The sequence below is a fragment of the Mastigoproctus giganteus genome, chromosome 7 (assembly GCF_048544385.1).
Source record: "Mastigoproctus giganteus isolate SK-2022 chromosome 7, ASM4854438v1, whole genome shotgun sequence".
NCBI lineage: Eukaryota > Metazoa > Arthropoda > Arachnida > Uropygi > Thelyphonidae > Mastigoproctus > Mastigoproctus giganteus.
The window spans coordinates 180,411,907-180,431,525 of record NC_143581.1 but is presented as its reverse complement, the minus strand read 5'-3'; the positions used below and the strand labels follow the sequence as shown (position 1 = coordinate 180,431,525).

The following is a 19,619-nucleotide window of genomic DNA, read 5'->3' as shown; positions in this document are numbered from 1 at the left end:
AATAAAAATGAAACAATTGGCACTGCATATATTCCTTTAATACTATCTAGATAATTTTGATCAAACTGCTAGAGTGCCCATGTGCTATCCTATTGGTTGCATCCATTTCTCTGGTAGGAGGCTACAACTGACTGTTTCAGGGTAAAGTCGGTTGTTCCCATATTACAGTAAGGTGGATAAGATATAAGTATGGCCAGATTGTGGGGTTTATGTTAACAAAATTATCTGTAAAATTGTGTGATCATGTTTCAGAGCACGAAGGAACTATCTGTCAAGTTAATTTGTGTGGTAGGACCAAATATAAACTGCAACGGGGACCTGCACACATTCCATTATTGAGGAAGTTATCCTACAAAATTATGAGCATTGGCAATCAGCTTATTTAGCATTAGCATTAGTAGAGGCAATTGATGCAAGAAAGCAAGCTTATGCAGCATCAGCCCAAAAAAAAAAAAAAAAAAAAAAAAAACCACTTCAACTTCACCCCTCTGTTCGTTCAAAATACCTGTCCAGCTGAGCCTTAAACTTATTTAGGCTATCAACCTCCACTACAAGGGATGGAAGTCTTCCACCAACCAACCACCTGCTGGCTAAAGGCAAATTTCCGCACGTCTATCCTACATCTGTCTTTCCTCAATTTGAATTTATGCCCTCTCAGGTGATTTTTCTGAGCTAGAGGAAGAATCCCATCAGCATTGAGCATGCTTAAACCATTCAAGGCTTTATACACCTCTATCAGATCACCTCGCTGGTGCCTAGTCTCCAGACACTGTAATTTGCAAAACTTAAGCCTTTCTTCGAAAGAGCACCCCCCTTTGTTCCATTCACTAATCTTGTTGCCCTTCTCTGTACTCGTTCCAGCAGCTCTACATCCTTCTTGAAATGAGGCCTCCAGACCTGTATACAGTACTCTAGGTGTGGCCTGACCATTGCCTTATACAATAGAATAATCACCTCCTTATCCCTGCTGGGAAAATTCCTGTATATCATTGACAATACTCCATGAGCTACTCTTGCAGCCCGTCTGCACTGCTCAGAGAACTTCATATCTGCCTGCACAACCACCCCCAAGTCCCTTTCATTCTCTACCACTGTCAGTGTAGTACCACAGAGTTGATAAGTTGCTCTGGGGTTGCTGTTTCCCATGTGTAGTACTTTACATTTGTCAATGTTAAACTGCATTTGCCACCTCTCAGCCCATCTGCTCAACCTTTCCAGATCCTGTTGCAGCAGCATAGTGTCAGTAGTGTCCTTGACAACCCTGCCAACCTTTGTATCGTCTGCAAACTTGGACATTAAGCTTGATATACCATCATCAATATCATTTATAAATACAGAAAACAATAATGGACCCAACATTGAGCCCTGAGGGACTCCACTAATAACATTAGTCCACGATGAGCAGTGTCCATTGATTACCACTCTCTGTCTTCTCCCCCTCAACCACCCCTTTATCCATAGCAGCAATTTGCCTCCAATGTCACACTGCTCCAATTTGTGTAGCAGTCTTCCATGTGCAACAGTATCAAATTTACTTCTTAATGTGGGCCAATCTGTTTCCCTAAGCCTTACTAGCATGTATATGAGTATGCCTTATGTATTTATAAGTATATATATGTTTGTGTATTTTTTTTTCCATCAATCATGTGTTTTCCTATTATTAGTAAAATAATAAGAGGAGTTTACCTCAATATAGTGCGTAGAACACTTCCGTATGATACCCTCCAGAAATTAAAACGAAAAAATCGACAACTTACCGGTACATCGTTTTGAATATTTTCATCAGATTCTTTTAATTGCGTTAATTTGATTTTTAATTGTTTTAAATTGATTTGAATTGTGTTAAATTGTTTATTTAATTATTTATATTTTACTCTATTGTACCGGTAAGTTTTTGATTTTTTCGTTTTAATTTCTGGAGGGTATCATACGGAAGTGTTCTACGCACTATACTGAGGTAAACTCCTCTTATTATTTTATTAATATTATTATCAACGTAGAACATATTGAGTAGTACAGCTCTGATTCATACTATCTAATTAGTTTTCCTATTATATAATTATCATTTGCTGTACCATCTTTTAATGGTTGATAAAGGACATTGCACCAATAGCTACTAGTGTATTGTGTTGTTTTATCTCTCATAATCTATTCTCTTTTGTTTTATTGCTTTTAATCTGTTTTAATTCCTATACATTTTAATTTATAATAAAGTTCATATTTCTACAGTTTGTTGGCAGCAGCAAGATTTTTCATAACATGAAACCATTGATGGTTAAACATTTCATTAATTTAAAGTAAATAAACGAAATAAAGTAAAGGTGTTTTATTATACAAAAATTATTTTAATGTTACATAAAAAAATTTCAATGTAGAACTGCTAATTTAAACCACTGCAACCGTAACTGCTTTATGAGGCCAGTGGTTCTATAATCCTGGCCCATTTTGCACTCTCAAAATATACACAAGGCACAATACTGCAACATTTAAATCTCAAAATGATCAGTTAGATAAATAAAGGGAAATCAAATGAAATTAAGTCTGTATAGCTAAAACAATAGAGCTGCATACATAAATAGTATATATATATATATATATATATAAGATCCTCGCTAATACAGATTAATTGGGGGGGGGAGAGGTCATCCGGATTAAGAGATTCAACTCTGCGGTACTACACTGACAGTGGTGGAGAATGAAAAGGACCTGGGGGTAATTGTGCAGGCAGATATGAAGTTCTCTGAGCAGTGCAGACGAGCTGCAAGAGTAGCTCATGGTGTCTTGTCAATGATATACAGGAATTTTTCTAGCAGGGATAAGGAGGCGATTATTCCTTTGTATAAGGCAATGGTTAGGCCACATCTTGAGTACTGTATACAGGTCTGGAGGCCTCATTTCAAGAAGGATGTAGAGCTGCTGGAATGGGTACAGAGAAGGGCAACAAGATTAGTGAATGGAACGAAGGGTTGCTCTTATGAAGAAAGGCTTAAGTTTTGCAAATTAGAGTCTGGAGACTAGGCACCGGCGAGGTGATCTGATAGAGGTGTTTAAGGCTTTGAATGGTTTGAGCATGCTCAATGCCAATGGGATTCTTCATCTTGCTCAGAATAATCACCTCAGAGGGCATAAATTCAAATTGAGGAAGGACGGATGTCGGATAGATGTGCGGAAATTTGCCTTTGGCCAGCGGGTGGTTGGTTGGTGGAACCGACTTCCATCACTTGTTGTTGAAGTTGATAGCCTAAACAAATTTAAAGCTCAACTGGATAGGTATTTCGAACGAACGGAGGGGTGAAATGGGAGTGTTTTTTTTTTTTTTTTTTTTGGCTGATGCTGAATAAGCTTGCTTTCTTGCATCATATGCCTCTACTAATGCTAATGCTAATATCCAGATTAGTGAAGCAAAAGATTGCCCTAAAAAACAAAAAACTAAGAACACAAATAAATAGAAAATTTAATGATACAGGTACTGCTAATGAAAATAAAAAAAAAAAAAAAAAAAACCCTGTAGAGCCTTTATTTAAAAACTATAAAAAGAAAATACATTATCCATTGATAGAAGATTCAGCAGTTGTACAGCAGGCTCTTGATTAACCAGGACACGTCAAGACTCCAAAGTAAAAAATCGATGTTGCCTCCATGGAGCTGAAGGTGGATCAGTGAATAACGTCATGTGAAATGAAAATATACAATTTAAGCTTAATAAAATCAGTTTTATTTTTATTGGTATTTTCATTTACAATCAATAATAAAAGGTTTGTGGTAACCTTTATTATTGCATGTTTGCACTGTTCTTTTCGATGTTGATGGCTGGACATCTGCCTCTAATTGATCTTGCTTGCATTTACGCTTATGACTCTCTCACGTTCTGCCACTGACTTTGGTGCTTGCTTTTCAATGTTATATTTGTGATTTTGTTGAAATCTTTGAACATGTTTAGTTGATGTACTTTCAGCATCATCACAACTTAATTAAATGAAACACAATCGCACTGCTCAACAAATGTGAAGCAACTGAACGAAGTAGTTACTTTAACGAGTTGTTCAACTCGCAAAAAATAAAAACCAGATTTGAAATCTAATTATATTTCCTTGTAGAGCTCTCAAAGGGCAACAATTTTGTTGCATCACTGCACTTGTTGCATACAATTGAGTTTTCTTGGGTGCATGCATCGTACTTTTTGCATCACTGCACATAACAAGTAACAATGCATGCCAAAATCTACAGCCCAGCATTCAAAGTTATATTGTGAAAGAAAGAAAGGGAAATTGGACAGAAATGTGAATCTAGATGTTTGTGTATCTTTCTCTCTCTCTCGCATTCTGCCACTGACTTTAGTGTTTGCTTTTCAGCATTAGATTTGTGATTTTGTCGAAATCTTTGAACATGCTTAGTTGATGTAACTTTCGGCATCATCACAACTTAACTAAATGAAGCACTACTGAACTGCTCGACAAATTCGAAGTAACTGGACGAAGTAGTTACTTTAACGAATTGTTCAACTCTCGAAAACTAAAAACCCGATTTGAAATCTAGTTATATATCCTTGTAGAGCTCTCAAAGTGCAACTATTTTGTTGCCTACTGTTTTTGTCTAACATTTATAGTTTTCAAGATATTGCAAAAACAAACTTGAAAAATGCTAGAATTTTTTAACTCTCTCAACTTTGCATCACTATTACTCGGAAACCATAAGTGCTACATCAAACCTATTTATAGATGTAAAAACTACATTTCCTACTGAACAATTGGTCGCTTACTGTTTATGTCGGTCTATCTATCATAGTTTAGAAGTTATTGAGAGTGAAAGTAACCAAGGTGCAATGGCAAATGACCAAAATGTGAACTTTTTAGTTTTTTCGAAAAAAATGATATTAAATATCAAAATTTCAAATTTTTTCTTGCATATTCATCAATGGCATTATATACCCGACAAAATAAGTATAAACTGTTTAACAGCCTGAGTGCCATAGGGTATCCCCAGCATAGACGTTATTCACGGGGGGGGGGAATCCACTGGAAATCTTACAATTCAAGTAATAAATAGGAAGGTGTAAACAGATGTTTTGCAAGTCGTAAATAAGCAACAAGAAGCGGCATTATAAGATGTAATTGGGAGATGAATGTACCTATTATCCCACAACCCCTGCTGTCTTCACACCTGCTGCACAAAAAAAAAAAAAAAAAAAAAAAATGGAAAGAGAACAAATGCTTGGCTTGTTTTAGTACGTCGTGGATTGTTGTGTTCCGTCACACCACAAAAAGATAAATTTTGTTTCATTATTTATGTCAGGAGTGTCAAAATTATTTTATAGTATATATTTTTTTTTATTTACCAATGGCAAAAGAGTTGTGCTTTCACTTGAACAAAAACTTGAAACTTGAAATTATTCCAAAGTTTGAAAATGATGCAACTGTTAAATCTTTAATGAACCATTATAATGTTAGTAACCAAACCATACGCAACATCGTAAAAAATAAAGGAAAGCAATCAGATTTTGCGGGCACATCTGATAGCATAAAAGTCAACTATAATGAAAACAATGAAACCGTCTGCATACAAGGACCTCGACAAGCAACAGTGTTGTGGTTTAGCCAACAATTACATAAACCCCTAAGATATAAAATATGTTAACTTATGTACATATATATATGTACATATATAAAGAAGTATGCAAATGAAGCAATATAAGCAATCACACCTGTTCCACTCAGAGTCAACAATAATACTGAACAACATGCAAGACAATTTGATGTATGTTGCACCTCTCTCTCTATGCGCAGAGTGACTCATCTGTCTTCCTAAATCCTGCGCGTCTTTCAAAGTCCAGTACTTAATTGTGAAAGGAATTTTTTGTATTTCGATCTGGATTATACAACATCCGGAATAAATTGTAACTGCATTAGCGAGAGTTTACTGTATATGCTATTTATGAGATTTTTCTGTATATGTGGTTTCTGTAATTTGGCATATATATACTGGCCCATCTTACAATTGGCTGTAAAGACAAAGCTTGGTAGTATCACTTATATATACTCATTTTGTGTACATATTGTGTGTGGTCAAAAGCAACAGTATAGTAGTTCAGTTAACAGGAGGTGAAATTAGGTAAGAAATTAGGACAGAAATAGACACTCATGCCCTCGTATAAACTAATAGCCCAGGGTGGAAAAATTAATCAGAGGAAGGTGAACAGTATATGAATGAAGAATATAAAGTTAGTGCTCATGTAGTAGTAGTAGTTGCATGTGATGCAAGAAAGCAAGTGTATGATCTTATGAAGCATCAGCTAAAAAAAAAAAAAAAAAAAATTACAAAACAAATCCCTCTAAATTTTTGTCCAGTTCCTTCTTAAATTTATTTAACCTATCAACTTCCACGACAGATGGAAGTATGTTCCAGCAATTAACCACCCGCTGGCTAAAGGCAAATTTCTGCACATCTATTCTACATCTGTCTTTCCTCAATTTGAATTTATGGCCCCTTAGGTTCGTAATCTGAACAAGAGGAAGAATCCCATCAGAATTCAGCATGCTCAACCCATTCAAGGCCTTGTACACCTCAATGAGATCACCTCGCAGGTGCCTAGTCTCCAGCCACTGCAATTTGCAGAACTTAAGCCTCTCTTGGTAGAGGATCCCTTCACCAATCTTGTTGCCCTTCTCTGTACACACTCAAGCAAATCTACATCCTTCCTAAAATGAGGTCTCCAGACCTGTATGCAGTACTCGAGGCGTGGCCTGACCATTGCCTTATACAGAGGGACAATTACCTCCTTTACCCTGCTAGAAAAATTCCTATATATCATTGACCAAACCCCATGACCTGCCTTGGCAGCCTGTCTGCATTGCGCAGAAAACTTCATATCTGACTGCACAATTACTCCCAAGTCTTTTTCATTTTCTACCACCTTAAGTGTAGTACCACACAGTTGGTACGTTTCTCTGGAGTTACTTCTACTCATATGCAGTACTTTGCATTTGTCAAGGTTAAACTTCAGTTGCCACTTCTCAGCCCATCTGCCAAAATTTTCTAGATCCTGTTGCAGTAGCACACTGCCATTACTGTCATTAACAACCCTACCAACCTTTGTATCATCTGCAAACTTCTACACTAAGCCTGATATACTTTCATCAATATCATTGATAAATATACAAAACAACAGTGGACCCAACACCGAACCCTGTGGGACTCCACTAATAACATTAGCCCACTCATTGATTATCACCATCTGTCTTTTCCCACTCAACCATCCTTTGATCCATTGTAGCAAATTACCATTAATACCATTCTGCTCCAATTTGTACAGTAGTCTTCCATGTGCAACAGTGTCAAAGGTTTTCCTAAAATCCAAGTATATGACATCAAAATTATTTTTTTGCATTTGGTTCCTTTGTAACCACATCATAATAACCAATCAAATTTGTCAGACAAGACTTTACCTTAACAAACCCATGCTGTGTCTGAATTATTGCTGCAGTCTTGTCTAGATGATCCTGCAATGCATCTTTAACCAGCGATTCCATTATTTTACCTGGAACAGAAAAACTAACTGGTCTATAATTACTCGTGTCACCCTTCGATCCCCCTTTGTGAATTGGGGATACATTTGCACATCTCCAGTTCATGGGGACCTCCCCTGAGTCCAAGGATGCTCTCATAATTATGGCTAAGGGTTTGCTTAGTTGCTTTGCCACCTCCTTTAATATAACTGGATAGATCCCATCCACCCCAGGTGCCTTTCTTATGTTTAACTTCAACAATTTCTCCTCCACGTTGCTCTCAGTTATTACAAAATCATTAAGCACCCTGCTACAATTTGATAGCCTTCTGCCATTTTCAAACCTTAATAACTTCTCATGTGTGAATGTAGATGCAAAATACTCATTCAGTTTGTTTCCTATCTGAGCAGGATCATCAACAGTCGAACCGTCGATATCAAGTGGACCAATCAGATTCATCCCCTTCCTTATAGAGTTTATATAAGTAAAGAAATCCTTGCTGTTTTTCTTAGCATCCTTTGCCAAAGGTTTATCATAATCTGCCTTTGCCTGCCTAACCTCCTTTGTGACCTGATTACAGACTAGTTTATATCTGCCATAGGCTTTTGAGTCGCTTAATAATTTATATGCATCCCATGCATTTTTCTTCTCTGTTACGAGTCTCATTATTTCATTTGATAACCATTTAGGCCTAAACTTTCAACAATATTTCTTAATAGGTATGAAACTTTTAGCAGCATCCACGATTAATTCCTTGAATGCTTCCCACTTAGAATTTACTGTTGGTAACATCGTCAGTTGATCCCACTGTACAGAATTTAAAAACTGTCTGAGACCACTGTACTCACCTTTACAGAAGCAAAAATCCTTTCCTTTACCCCCTGATGGTAATTATATCTTTAAGTAAATCCCACATCAGTACACTGTGATCACTACCACCTAGTGATTCCTTTATCTGCAAATTCTTAATACACGAATGATCACTGCTAATAACCAGATCAAGAGTATTACTCTCTCTGGTTGTCTCTCAAACATGCTGCTGCAGAAAACAAGGTTATCCGGGAGTGCGATTTCCTGTCAGTGCGAGTAGTGGCCTTGGACATCACAGAAATGTGGATCAGTAAATAGCTGCATGAATACAAATATATAATAATCTTACACTTGTAGGTAACTGGCTGATATATGTGCAACTGTATCTCATCAGGATAACACCCCACTTCACTATTTCAGTATAATATATACTTAGAAAGTACATATATGCAGCCTATAATGTTTCAATATACTTGTTGTTTGGCCAATAAAATCTAATACCAATTTGAAATGAATTTTTATGGGTTTTATGTACACGCAACTGTGGCATCTACATTATGCTACCTTTACCTTACCTTTGAATTTATATAAGCATTTGTTCCAGTTGCATTAACAAAGTGCTTATTTGTTAGCAAGATATCTATTTGTTAAACACACAAAAAAAAAAAAAGTCCAAGAACATAAATTTTACAGCAATTGTTAAAATTGTTAAGCAATGGTTATCAAATAGTATTAGCTAATCACATATTCATTTTTGCCAATTTTTAATGAAAAGATGGAACAAAAACTTTTATTGCTGCACACTACTGGGTGCACTAAGAAATGATTGAGTTACTTTTTCAAATTTGCAGCTCTCTGGTGGGAGCTTAAAGGACAACCTCTTACAGATGAGTGCTAACACGATACACACACAACAGAGAGAGATCACTGAACTATGACTACCCCATATGTAATGGACTATGCCATATAGCTGGCAGTATAAAAAGTTGAACAGCTTCATATACTAAAGCAGTGGAAATTTGTATCTGGATGTGAAATTCAAAGTGATAGAGTAGCAGTTATGGGACATAGTAAAGATATCAGAGTTTCGAAGGGGTATGATTGTGGGATCTCATGCATCGAGTGCTTCCATATTCGAAATGGCTCATCCTGTCGTTGCTCAGACCCCACTGTGGTTACATTGTACAAAGAATAGTGTTGAATGGGTTAAACCACCTCCTTCCAACAGAACTGTAAAGGATTATGCAAGGTGGATGTTTGTGGTTCATGAAGGGTGCATTGTATGGGCTCAATAACAGGTCACTGTGCAACAGTTGACGTCCCAAAACAAAATGGGAATACAAGAACAATATCCCAAATAACAATGTGCAACACACTTAGATGTATAGGGTTCCACAGCAGATGACCCAAGAAACACCCTCTCCTTGCTGCTGATTATTATCGAAAGCAAATGTTGTGGCACTAACAACATGCTGGTTGGACTCTGGAAGACTGGAAATGAGTGTGCTAATCAGATAAACACAAAACCTGATACAACATGCCGATGGACACCTTTGTGAGTAGTGCAAGCAACACGAGTCAATGGACTCATCATGCATGGTGCCACTATCCAGGGTGGTAGTGGTTGCTTAATATGGGGCACATCTTGCTGGCAAGAGCTAGGACCACTGGTGCATACAGACCATCAATTTCAGTGGTTGTTGCTGTTGTGGGTTTTAGAAACATCAGCGACTAAGGCCATATTGCTCTGTGTGTTCTGAGGTCGATTTTCTGTTTGCTGGACAAAAAATAGCCTGAGTTTCAGGAAGAAAAGACTATGCTACCCTGGCCTGAGACTGACTAACGCAGTCATGCTGTGAAAAATACCCAAAAAAATTCTTCCCGTCATCAATGGGATTTCAACTCACGTCTTTTCCACCCAGTGTGAGGAGGACAGGGGTCCTGCCACACAAGGCCCATTTCAGTGGTGAAGTCTTAGTGTTTAGTGTTACAGGTCAAGTGGCACCAGGGGTTTCCCTTAACTCTGAGTTACATACTTTGTGTTGCAGAACAAAACTCTGTCAGAGCCAGATAGTGCATGTTATTTTGTGTGGTCTGCGTAGTGTTGTGTTGTTCATCTGGCCTCTTAGCCATGGGTCCTTGGAAAACCAAGAGTCCTCATTGCCTGTCCACTACCACAAGGAGGAGGGCAAGGAAGCAGGGTGTAAGGGCTCTCTGTCTAGGGCAAACACTGGCATCACCTGAGCTTGCTAGGGAGGGTCCCCTAAAAAACATTTTTATTGGACAAGAGTAGAGGGATGATAGTATAAATTATGGAGTACAGTTGAAAATTAAGAAGGTGGGTGAGAGGAATTTGGAATTTAAATTTGAAACTTAAATTAAAGTAGCACCTCAGTTGAGAAACCAACCCTCCACAGATTGAGCTTTCTAAGAGCAGTAAAAGCATTTAAGGCGGTAAGGCCCACCAAGTACATTTTTTGGGGTGGGATGTGGGGTAATGCTCTGGAGTTTTTTTGGGTGGGGAGAATAAAGTCATAGGGTCAGGGTACCCTGTGTGGGAGGGGGTGGTCATTATCATGCAATTTCAGGTTAAAGAATCCTGCAGCTGGTCTGGTCAGACCAGCATCCCATGCCATGCCAGAGGGAATGGATCAGCATGGTGTCAGCACAAGCAGTGAGAGAACATCAAGTTTGGGTGCATATCACTCAACTGCAGTCATGTGGGGGTGGGGGGGCAGCTATCAACAAGACACGTACACAATGCTTCAATCATATACATCTATCATTATAGGAGCACAGTGTGCATTTTAGCTTTTTTTTTTTTTTTTTACATACACTCAGGGGTGCAGCAAAGAAGACCAAGCACTCTATTTACTCTTGCACACTGATGGGATCATATTACACTGAATATAATATGAACAGCACACATAATTTTTATTTATCTATTTTTTTTATTATCACAGATTACAAGCACTAATTTGGCCATCGCATAGTTTACACACATCGCAAAGCATTCATACCACACTTACGCACCTTAACCTGCAAAGGAGTATCTACAGAAATTTTTTTATTTATTTATTATTATTTTTTATTGTATACACATATTCAGAGTGCAAGTCAAAACAAATAATTAGGTCATTCTCATGTACTCTCTAACTTACACATCACATATTCAGTCAATGACAGCAGTCTAAATATAGACAGCCCACAATTTTTTTCTTTTTTTGTAGGTTAAGAATACCATTTACTGTCATACTTGGGGGATACCATACAGTGGAGTTCTCACCTGTGTAAGGCCTCCCCCCACACATTATCACTCACTCGTGCTCATTTGCCCCATACTGGTCAGGTCTACCAGCAGCCAGTGCCAGATTAAGGTACAGGCTAGCAGGGCCCTTGCCTGGGGTGCCATTCTTTAAGGGGCACTAAAAGCAGAAATACCTATATCCTTAGTAAAGGGCACCAAAAAAACCATTCTGCCTGGGGCACAGAAATACCTTGGTCCGGTACACTGCTAGCAGCTCTCCATGTGCACCCACCATGTTGCATTTTTTTGGAGAGAAACAGGATATTCCAAGAAGATAATGCATTGTGTCATTGGACCCAACACTGTGCACAGGTGATTTGAGGAACACAGTGATATCACCCATTTTGATTGGCCTCCAAATTTGCCTGACCTCAATGGATCCAACTGCCACCTGTGGCAATTGGATCCATTGAAGTCAAGCAAATTTGGAGGCCACTTTGCTTTTGCTATCGGTGGATCCAAATTTGGATCCACTGATAGCAAAATGACTTCTACTGACACTACCAATAACACGCACCGTCTGTAGAAGTCATTTTCATATCAGGTTAAAACAGCGGGAAGGGGGGGATAAACACCCTAAGACTGAAGCAGTCTGGAGGGTGTATCCATAAGTAAATTTCAGCCGTGACGGCATTACACTCATGAACTCTGATAATCTGCTTTTAATAAAGAGAAAAAACTAATAAATACATCATTATTGACTACTACTACTACTATTACCGATAACATGCACCATCTGTTTACCAAGAATGCAGGGAGAAACTGCGGTAGCAGGAAACAATTTTGTCCGATAAGTTTTCCCAACGTTTCCCATGTTGGCTTTCTTTACCCTAGCTAAAAAATCAATTAAACACAATTAAAAAATACAGTCCCTTCCGGTTATTTGGGACACATCAGGACTAGTGCATTTTGGCCCGATTAAGCGGCTGCCCCAATTATCCGAAGTTTCACGTAAATAGTTAAAAAATACAATGTACCCCCCCCCTTTTTACAATTGGTTCACTGCACAATCAAATCACGTTACAACAAACTCAACATAGTAAAGTACCGTTCACTATACAATTTGCAGTAAGTGCCGGTCATTGTGATCACGTTTGTGAATTGAATTTTAATTCTATTAAACAGCGTTTCTAATTAGCGAAAATAGGAGGAATATTATCCACAGGCTATAAAAGCAAAGATATATTGAGCAGAAATTTACCCTTTATTACCTTACCAATTAAAAAATACGTGAAAATCTGAAGAATATACTTGATAATCAGAATAATTAATACGTACTGTAATATGTACATACGAACTAGTTGACATTTCTGTTCATTGACATTTGTGGGCGGGGGAGGAGGTTAAAATTTAAAACAGTAAAAAGATAAGCAATCAATAACAAAGAATACGGCACACACAAATTGCAAGTAACACAATACGCACAAGTGAGAACCGAGTAACGAGTTACAAAGCTTTAAAAATACGAATGAAGAGAAGATCTAAAAATTAATTTTTTTATATGATTGAAGATTTCATGGAAGTGTAAACACATTTCACCATAATAACCCACAGAATTCTAGCTGTCGGTATTATCACAAATTCAGTAAGATCGAGGTTACTGTCTGTTTCACTAATAGAAAAGTCCAATAAACAGGTGACTGCTAATTGTTTTTATTGTTTTATGGTTGTGACCTCCAGAATTTTGACCGAACCATGTGGTACCATCGGAGACAATCGTAGGGTAATCTCCAGTGCTGCGGTCTCCTGCCCCGATTGAACAGCATGCTGTCCCAATTAAGCGAAGTAAACCCTGGCTATTTTCTTGATTGGTTTCTTTTTTTTAAAGATTTTCCCCAAATAAATGGCTGCCCCGATTAACAGGTGGCCCAAATAACCGGAGTACACTGTAATTAAAAATTAATTTTAAAAAGTTTAATGTGAATTTTAAAAAACAATTTTCCTTCCTTTTTTAATTTTCATTCATTCATTCCTGTGACCACGACATATGGTCAAAAAGCATTGTCAGCTTCAGGAAGGAAAATCGTTTTTTAAAATTTACGTTAAACTCTTAAATTAATTTTTAATTATTTTTTGCGTTCATTTAATTTTTAAATTATTTTTAATTTATTTTTTGTACTGTAATCATTTTGCGTTAACGTTGTATTCATTTTAATTAAAAAAGGAAGGAAAATTGTTTTTTAAAATTTACATTAATTTTTTAAAAATTAATTTAACTATTTTTTAATTGTATTCAATTGATTTTTTAATTGTTTTCAATTTATTTTTTTATTGTAATCATTTTTCTTTAATGTTTTATTCGTTTAATTTCTGGAAAGTATCATACAGAAGTGTTCTACATATCATATTGAGGTAAATTTCTCTAATTCTTTTACAAATATTGAAATCAACGAGAACATATTGAGCATATAGCACTGGTTTATACTATTGAAGTCATTCTCTGCATTAATATGAACCGCCTCAATTTTATTTATTTTTTTTTTTAATTTTATTTCAGATGCATTATATTTTCATTCCATAATTTTATATATACAAACCATTTCCTGCAGAAGGATACCTAAAGATATATAGAATTAATTGTATATACATACATGCTGGATTTTTAAACTTAATGCACACTTCAGTTATTAACACTTACTGCATCACCTCCCGAGGCAAATGATATGTTGGGCATTTCATGGTTAGCAATCACCTAAAACAGAAGTTCATATTTTTTAGTTTTATTCAAAAAGGATATTGAAATATTACAATAGAACAGATCATTAGAATTTGCTTTCATATTTCAAAAAAAAAAAAAAAAAAAACTTTTTTTCTCTCATACAACGATCTGTGATGAAAAACAATGTTATCAAAACTAGTGGAAATAATATGGAACTTTGTTAAATATTTCCACTGCTGTCCCAATATTCTGCATACTGACTTGTATACCAATAAATTTAATGAAGATTTCAATCACATAATATAAAACATCCAGTAATACTAACTGAAAATGAACCTGCATTACAGACAGAATGACAAATAAATGACAATTATATATGAAATCCTAAAAGTAGTAAAGGTGGCAGAGCTATACTTCAGACAGTGCAGGCATTAAAATAATTTGCTAATAATACACATATCTGCATTCCACATTTCTCTCTTGGGGACACTAGTTCTTCCATTCACCACTAAAAGACTTAGGCTTATGTTCACTTTAGAGATGATATTGTTATTAAAAATTCATTTTTCATTCATTTAAAGTTCAAGGCACTGCTATGACAACTGTTTTGTGAATTATTGGTTTCTCGACGAGGGCAAGTAGCCATTATGAGTAACCTTATACTGAACAATAAATAATGTAACGAGTCAAAATAAACAGCCAAATAGTGTGTGGAGTAAAACTGCCAATGTGTATGTCTATTTAATGTATATATTAAAGAGTGTTGCACTCTCTCTGTGCAGTTGAATAGTAAAGGTAGCAATATTATATTTCAATGATGGTATTTTCAAATATAATACCGTTACCTTTACTAGTTATATTTTATGCTAAAAACTAATATGCAAGTTTTATCTTGCACAATTTGAATAGTTATCTACTACCAACCAATAGAAACAGCAAGTATCTTTTAGCCAGTCATTATAAAAAACCAAGTCATTCAACTTTTCTGTTACAAGAAAAAGATTGTTAATCTGTTAAATTGTTAGAAGAAAAAGCAAGAAGCAAGTTATTGCAAAAGCAAAAAAAAGTTTAAATTATTTTTTTTTTAAAAATTAACATTATGCACTGAAACAATGCAAAAGCTGACACTTTCTTACCACATCTACATTAGCAGAGGCATATGATGCAAGAGAGCATCAGCCAAAAAAAAAAAAAAAAAAAACCTTCCTATTTTCACCCATCTATTCGTTACAAATGTTTGTCTAGTTCTGCCTTGAATTTATTTAAACCATCAACTTCCAGAACAACAGTTGCAAGTCTGTTCCAGCAATCAACTACCTGCTGGTCAAAGGAAAATTTCCGCACATCTATTCAACAATCATCTTGCCTCAATTTCAGTTTATGCCCTCTCAGGTTTGTAATCTGAAATCTGAGCAAGAGGAAGAATCCCAACAAGCATTGAGCCTGCTCAATCCATTCAAGGCCTTATACACCTCAATCATATCGCCTCACAGGTGCCTAGTTCCCAGACACTGCAATTTGCAGAACTTAAGCCTTTCTTCATAAGAGCACCCCTTTGTTCCCCTCTCCAGTCTTGTTGCTCTTCTCTGTACTCATTCTAGCAACTCTACATCCCTCTTAAAATGAGGCTTCAAGAACTGTACGCAGAACTCATGTCTGGCCTGACCATTGTTATACAAAGAGATAATCATCTCCTTATCCCTGCTCGCAAAATTCCTGTATATCATTGAAAAACCCCCATAACCTACTCTGGCAGCCTGTCTGTACTGCTCAGAAAATGTCATATATGACTGCACAATTACCCCCAGGTCTCTTTCATTCCATTCTCCACTACCTTGAAAAACTGTTACACTGAGGGATAAATTGGGTTTCTCCCCCAGTATAACACTACCCAGTTAGCACATTTCTCTGGGGATACTGCTACCCATATACAGTACTTTGCACATGTCAATGTTAAACTTCAGTTGCCATTTCTCAGTGCATCTGCCCAACTTTTGCAGATCCTGTTGCAGCAGCATACTGTCATTACAATTAACAACCCTCCCAACCTTTGTATCACTGTAAACTTTGACATTAAGCTTGATATACCTTCTTTAATATCATTGATAAATATACAAAACAACAACTGACAGTTGAGTTTGGTGAGGAAACCAAAACTAAGTTTTGTGGGGGGGGGGGTATTTATTTATATTTCCCTGTACCTCAGTATCGCCATCAGCGGCCATTATGATTTTTGTACAGCAGCTCCCCTGAAGCATTAAGCCTCACAAGCTACCTGATTGCATAAAAAAAATGAGAATTTTTTTATGCAGTAAGGAATAAAATAGAGGAAGAATCCAATCGGCATTGAGCATGCTCAAATCATTCAAGGCTTTATACACCACTATCAGATCACCTTGCAGGTTGTTTAACTGTAATTTGCAAATCTTAAGCCTTTCTTCATATTATTCATTTACTTTTACTTTTTGGGTGGTACAGCCTTAGGTTTCCTTGCACCATATGGTCATTACTAGTACTAATTTATACACTTTATTTTCCTTTTCCAATACAATTTGCCATTATTTACTTCTGTTCCTCTGTACATAAACTTTTTTTTTTTTCATACTTATACTTCACTTCAACTTATTAGTCATACCACATACAAAACCTGTTCTAATTTACCAACCTGCTTTTCCTTCGGATTCACTTTATTCATCTTTAATCTCCCTTCATATCAACTTATTACTGTATACATTGACTTATTATTATAATAATTTTATTAAATATTATTATACTGTTTATTTAATTTATCCTTAATTTTGTCACGTAAAAAGCACGGACTGGAAGTACCCTCCCTATCTTTATGAAAGAATTTGAAATGAAATGATGGTACATGTATTCTACACTAAAATTCTGAAATATAACATCTTAGCAATCTGGAACAAAATTACTTCATCCAATAAACATGGAGTATGCGGAAAAGTTGTAGCTAGACAGTGTCTCAGACCTTTGACATTTAGAGAATTTATGAAGATGGAACCTTACAGAAATGTTCAAATTTGTAATGGATGAGTTTGACACTGAGGAAGATGAGGAGTTGCTTTTTTCTTATGGTGGCTGTTTTAGAGAGGACCTTGAGAGAAATGGAACGAACGCTTTTGCAAAATCTTCAACTCTAAATCACTTGATAAAACAACAGATGGCAATCTCTACTCAAGATTATTTTGACACACAACTAAGTGCAGAAAATTAAAAGGCATTTCAATGCTACGATAAGTATAAAAAAAAATAATAATTGCAGCTGTTGTTGGATCAATTTTAAAATGTCCTGCAAAGAGTGCCATAAAGATCCTGTCTAATAAGCCATTTAGTCTGCAAAATGATCTCTACAGGGGAGTCAAATGAAAACAAAGATCACAAGGAAACAAAGTACAGGCAATATAGAAGATGCACCATTACTTCCTGGCACAGTTTTGGGATGGATACCATGGTGTGTTGAGCCATGTGTGATTGCACATTGCCACAAAACAAAATGACACACCATTTGTCAATTCAGGTTTCTTGTTTTTAAGAGCACATAGCAGATCATACATTATTTTTAGGAAAGCTTAATGGAGAAGGACTAATATGGCCAAATTGTGACAATCACTTAAAGATACAGCACATTTTCATCAAGGTCTTACACCTGGCTCAGAAATGGCCATACAACGTAACCACTTTCAGATAATTGAAGAATTCAGTCAAGCGTTTTTTAATCTCTGATGAGAAGATGAAGTGGTAAAGGTTTCTGTAGCTTTGAGAGAGGCTTAAAGATTGAAGATTTGCATTTGTTTAATACAAACAATCTAAGAATATGTTTCACTGCAAGTACACAGCATTGACATTCACATTAAGAAAGTCTTATTCCAGGAAACTAACTGCAAATTATAACTTTGTAACCATGGGAAATTATCTTGCTTGTAATGTTATTCCAGATAAAGTCACATTTTCTAGAAATGTGGTAATGATTCTACACAAGAGCTACCTGTTTTCAGCTAATTTTAACTTTACTTACCTCTCGTGATTCCATAACAGCAAGACTTAGGTAAGAACTTGTTATAATAAGGTTCACATTAGAACCTGCATGATCCATATTAGGTCTCTCTGCTAACATTCTAGTAAGCCTCTTTTCAATCTATAAAATACAGAATATATTGGAAATATTTTCAATCTATGAAATACAGAATATGTGTGATATATCCCAAAGTACACCATTTTTCATATACAATGTCTCAGAAAAGGAATTTTTACACTGTTATAAATGTTTTTTGTTTGTAGAATGCAAATCATACAAATTATATATTATAATTATATTAATCATAGAATTATATTTTATGAGTAACCACTTTACCCAACTCAAACTTTTGAAATTTTAATAAAAATTTCTGAAAAGTAGTTGTTCAGAATAAAGTTATTTATTAAATTTAACAATCAAACACTTTATCATTTAACAATCACTTTATTCTAAACAACTGCTGCACAGAAAACATACAAGGATTTTATACATGTCTACAGCCCTTCATCAGTACAACTAACAATGAAGTTACAATGCAGAGATCAATTTTGTAATTTCTAACCAGCATTTTCAGTTTACACTACACGAGATTCAGGAATCTTATGTAGTGTTAGATTTTGGTACATTTTCGTCCCCTTGTGGTTAGAAGATGGCCAGCTCTGCTTTACATAAAGCCATTATTATTTCTCTTGCAGTATAAGCTGAAAAGGCTGGCAAGAGATTAAAAACAACCTCATATTACATCTTTCTGATTTCACTGTTAACTGCACTGATGAAGTTTTTGCTTTATTTCTGTATAACAGTTGTGTATAATAAAGTTATGGTTAAATTTAGTAGAGGGTGAATATTATCCTTTATCAAGGCTTAATCCCTTTATATCATACCTCCTACATTCAACGATATCTGAATTTTAGAAAGAGAGAGTGCCTTCATTGCAACTAGATGAATATAATTAAGATAAATGTAAGTAAAGTTCTCGTCATGGCCAAAGGTCAGGGACTTGCATCAAAATTAAATAATTAATGTACACTGATATAAAAAGTAAAAATTGAAAAAAAAAATGTAACATGCTATCATGATTCTTCACACGATGCAAGTATTAACTGTATTTAACCACCGTATATACACTCTCTTGGTAGTTGTTGACGCATCGGCTTCTGTGGCCATAATGCACCTCCCAAGGTTTTTTTTTTTTTTTTTGCAGTACTTTGATCCAAGCCCGAGGCGGGATTTGAACCCGCGACCTTTGGGTTGCCAGGCAGGCACTTTACCCACCCAGCTAGCCCGGTCGGCCCATATAACATAGTA

At 36.1% G+C, this 19,619-nt stretch overlaps 1 protein-coding gene across 1 annotated transcript in view; it reads right to left on the bottom strand.

Annotated features, from left to right (window-relative positions):
• The window catches only part of LOC150083370 (SHC-transforming protein 1-like), a 301,635-nt gene that overhangs the window by 114,745 nt on the left and 167,271 nt on the right, over positions 1-19,619 (bottom strand). Inside the window, exons 5-6 of the mRNA XM_090377222.1 lie at positions 18,312-18,431; positions 14,258-14,311 (exon numbers count right to left, since the gene is read on the bottom strand). Of these exons, the coding sequence (XP_090233348.1) occupies positions 14,258-14,311; positions 18,312-18,431 (174 nt within the window). The remainder of the gene's footprint in view (positions 1-14,257; positions 14,312-18,311; positions 18,432-19,619) is intronic.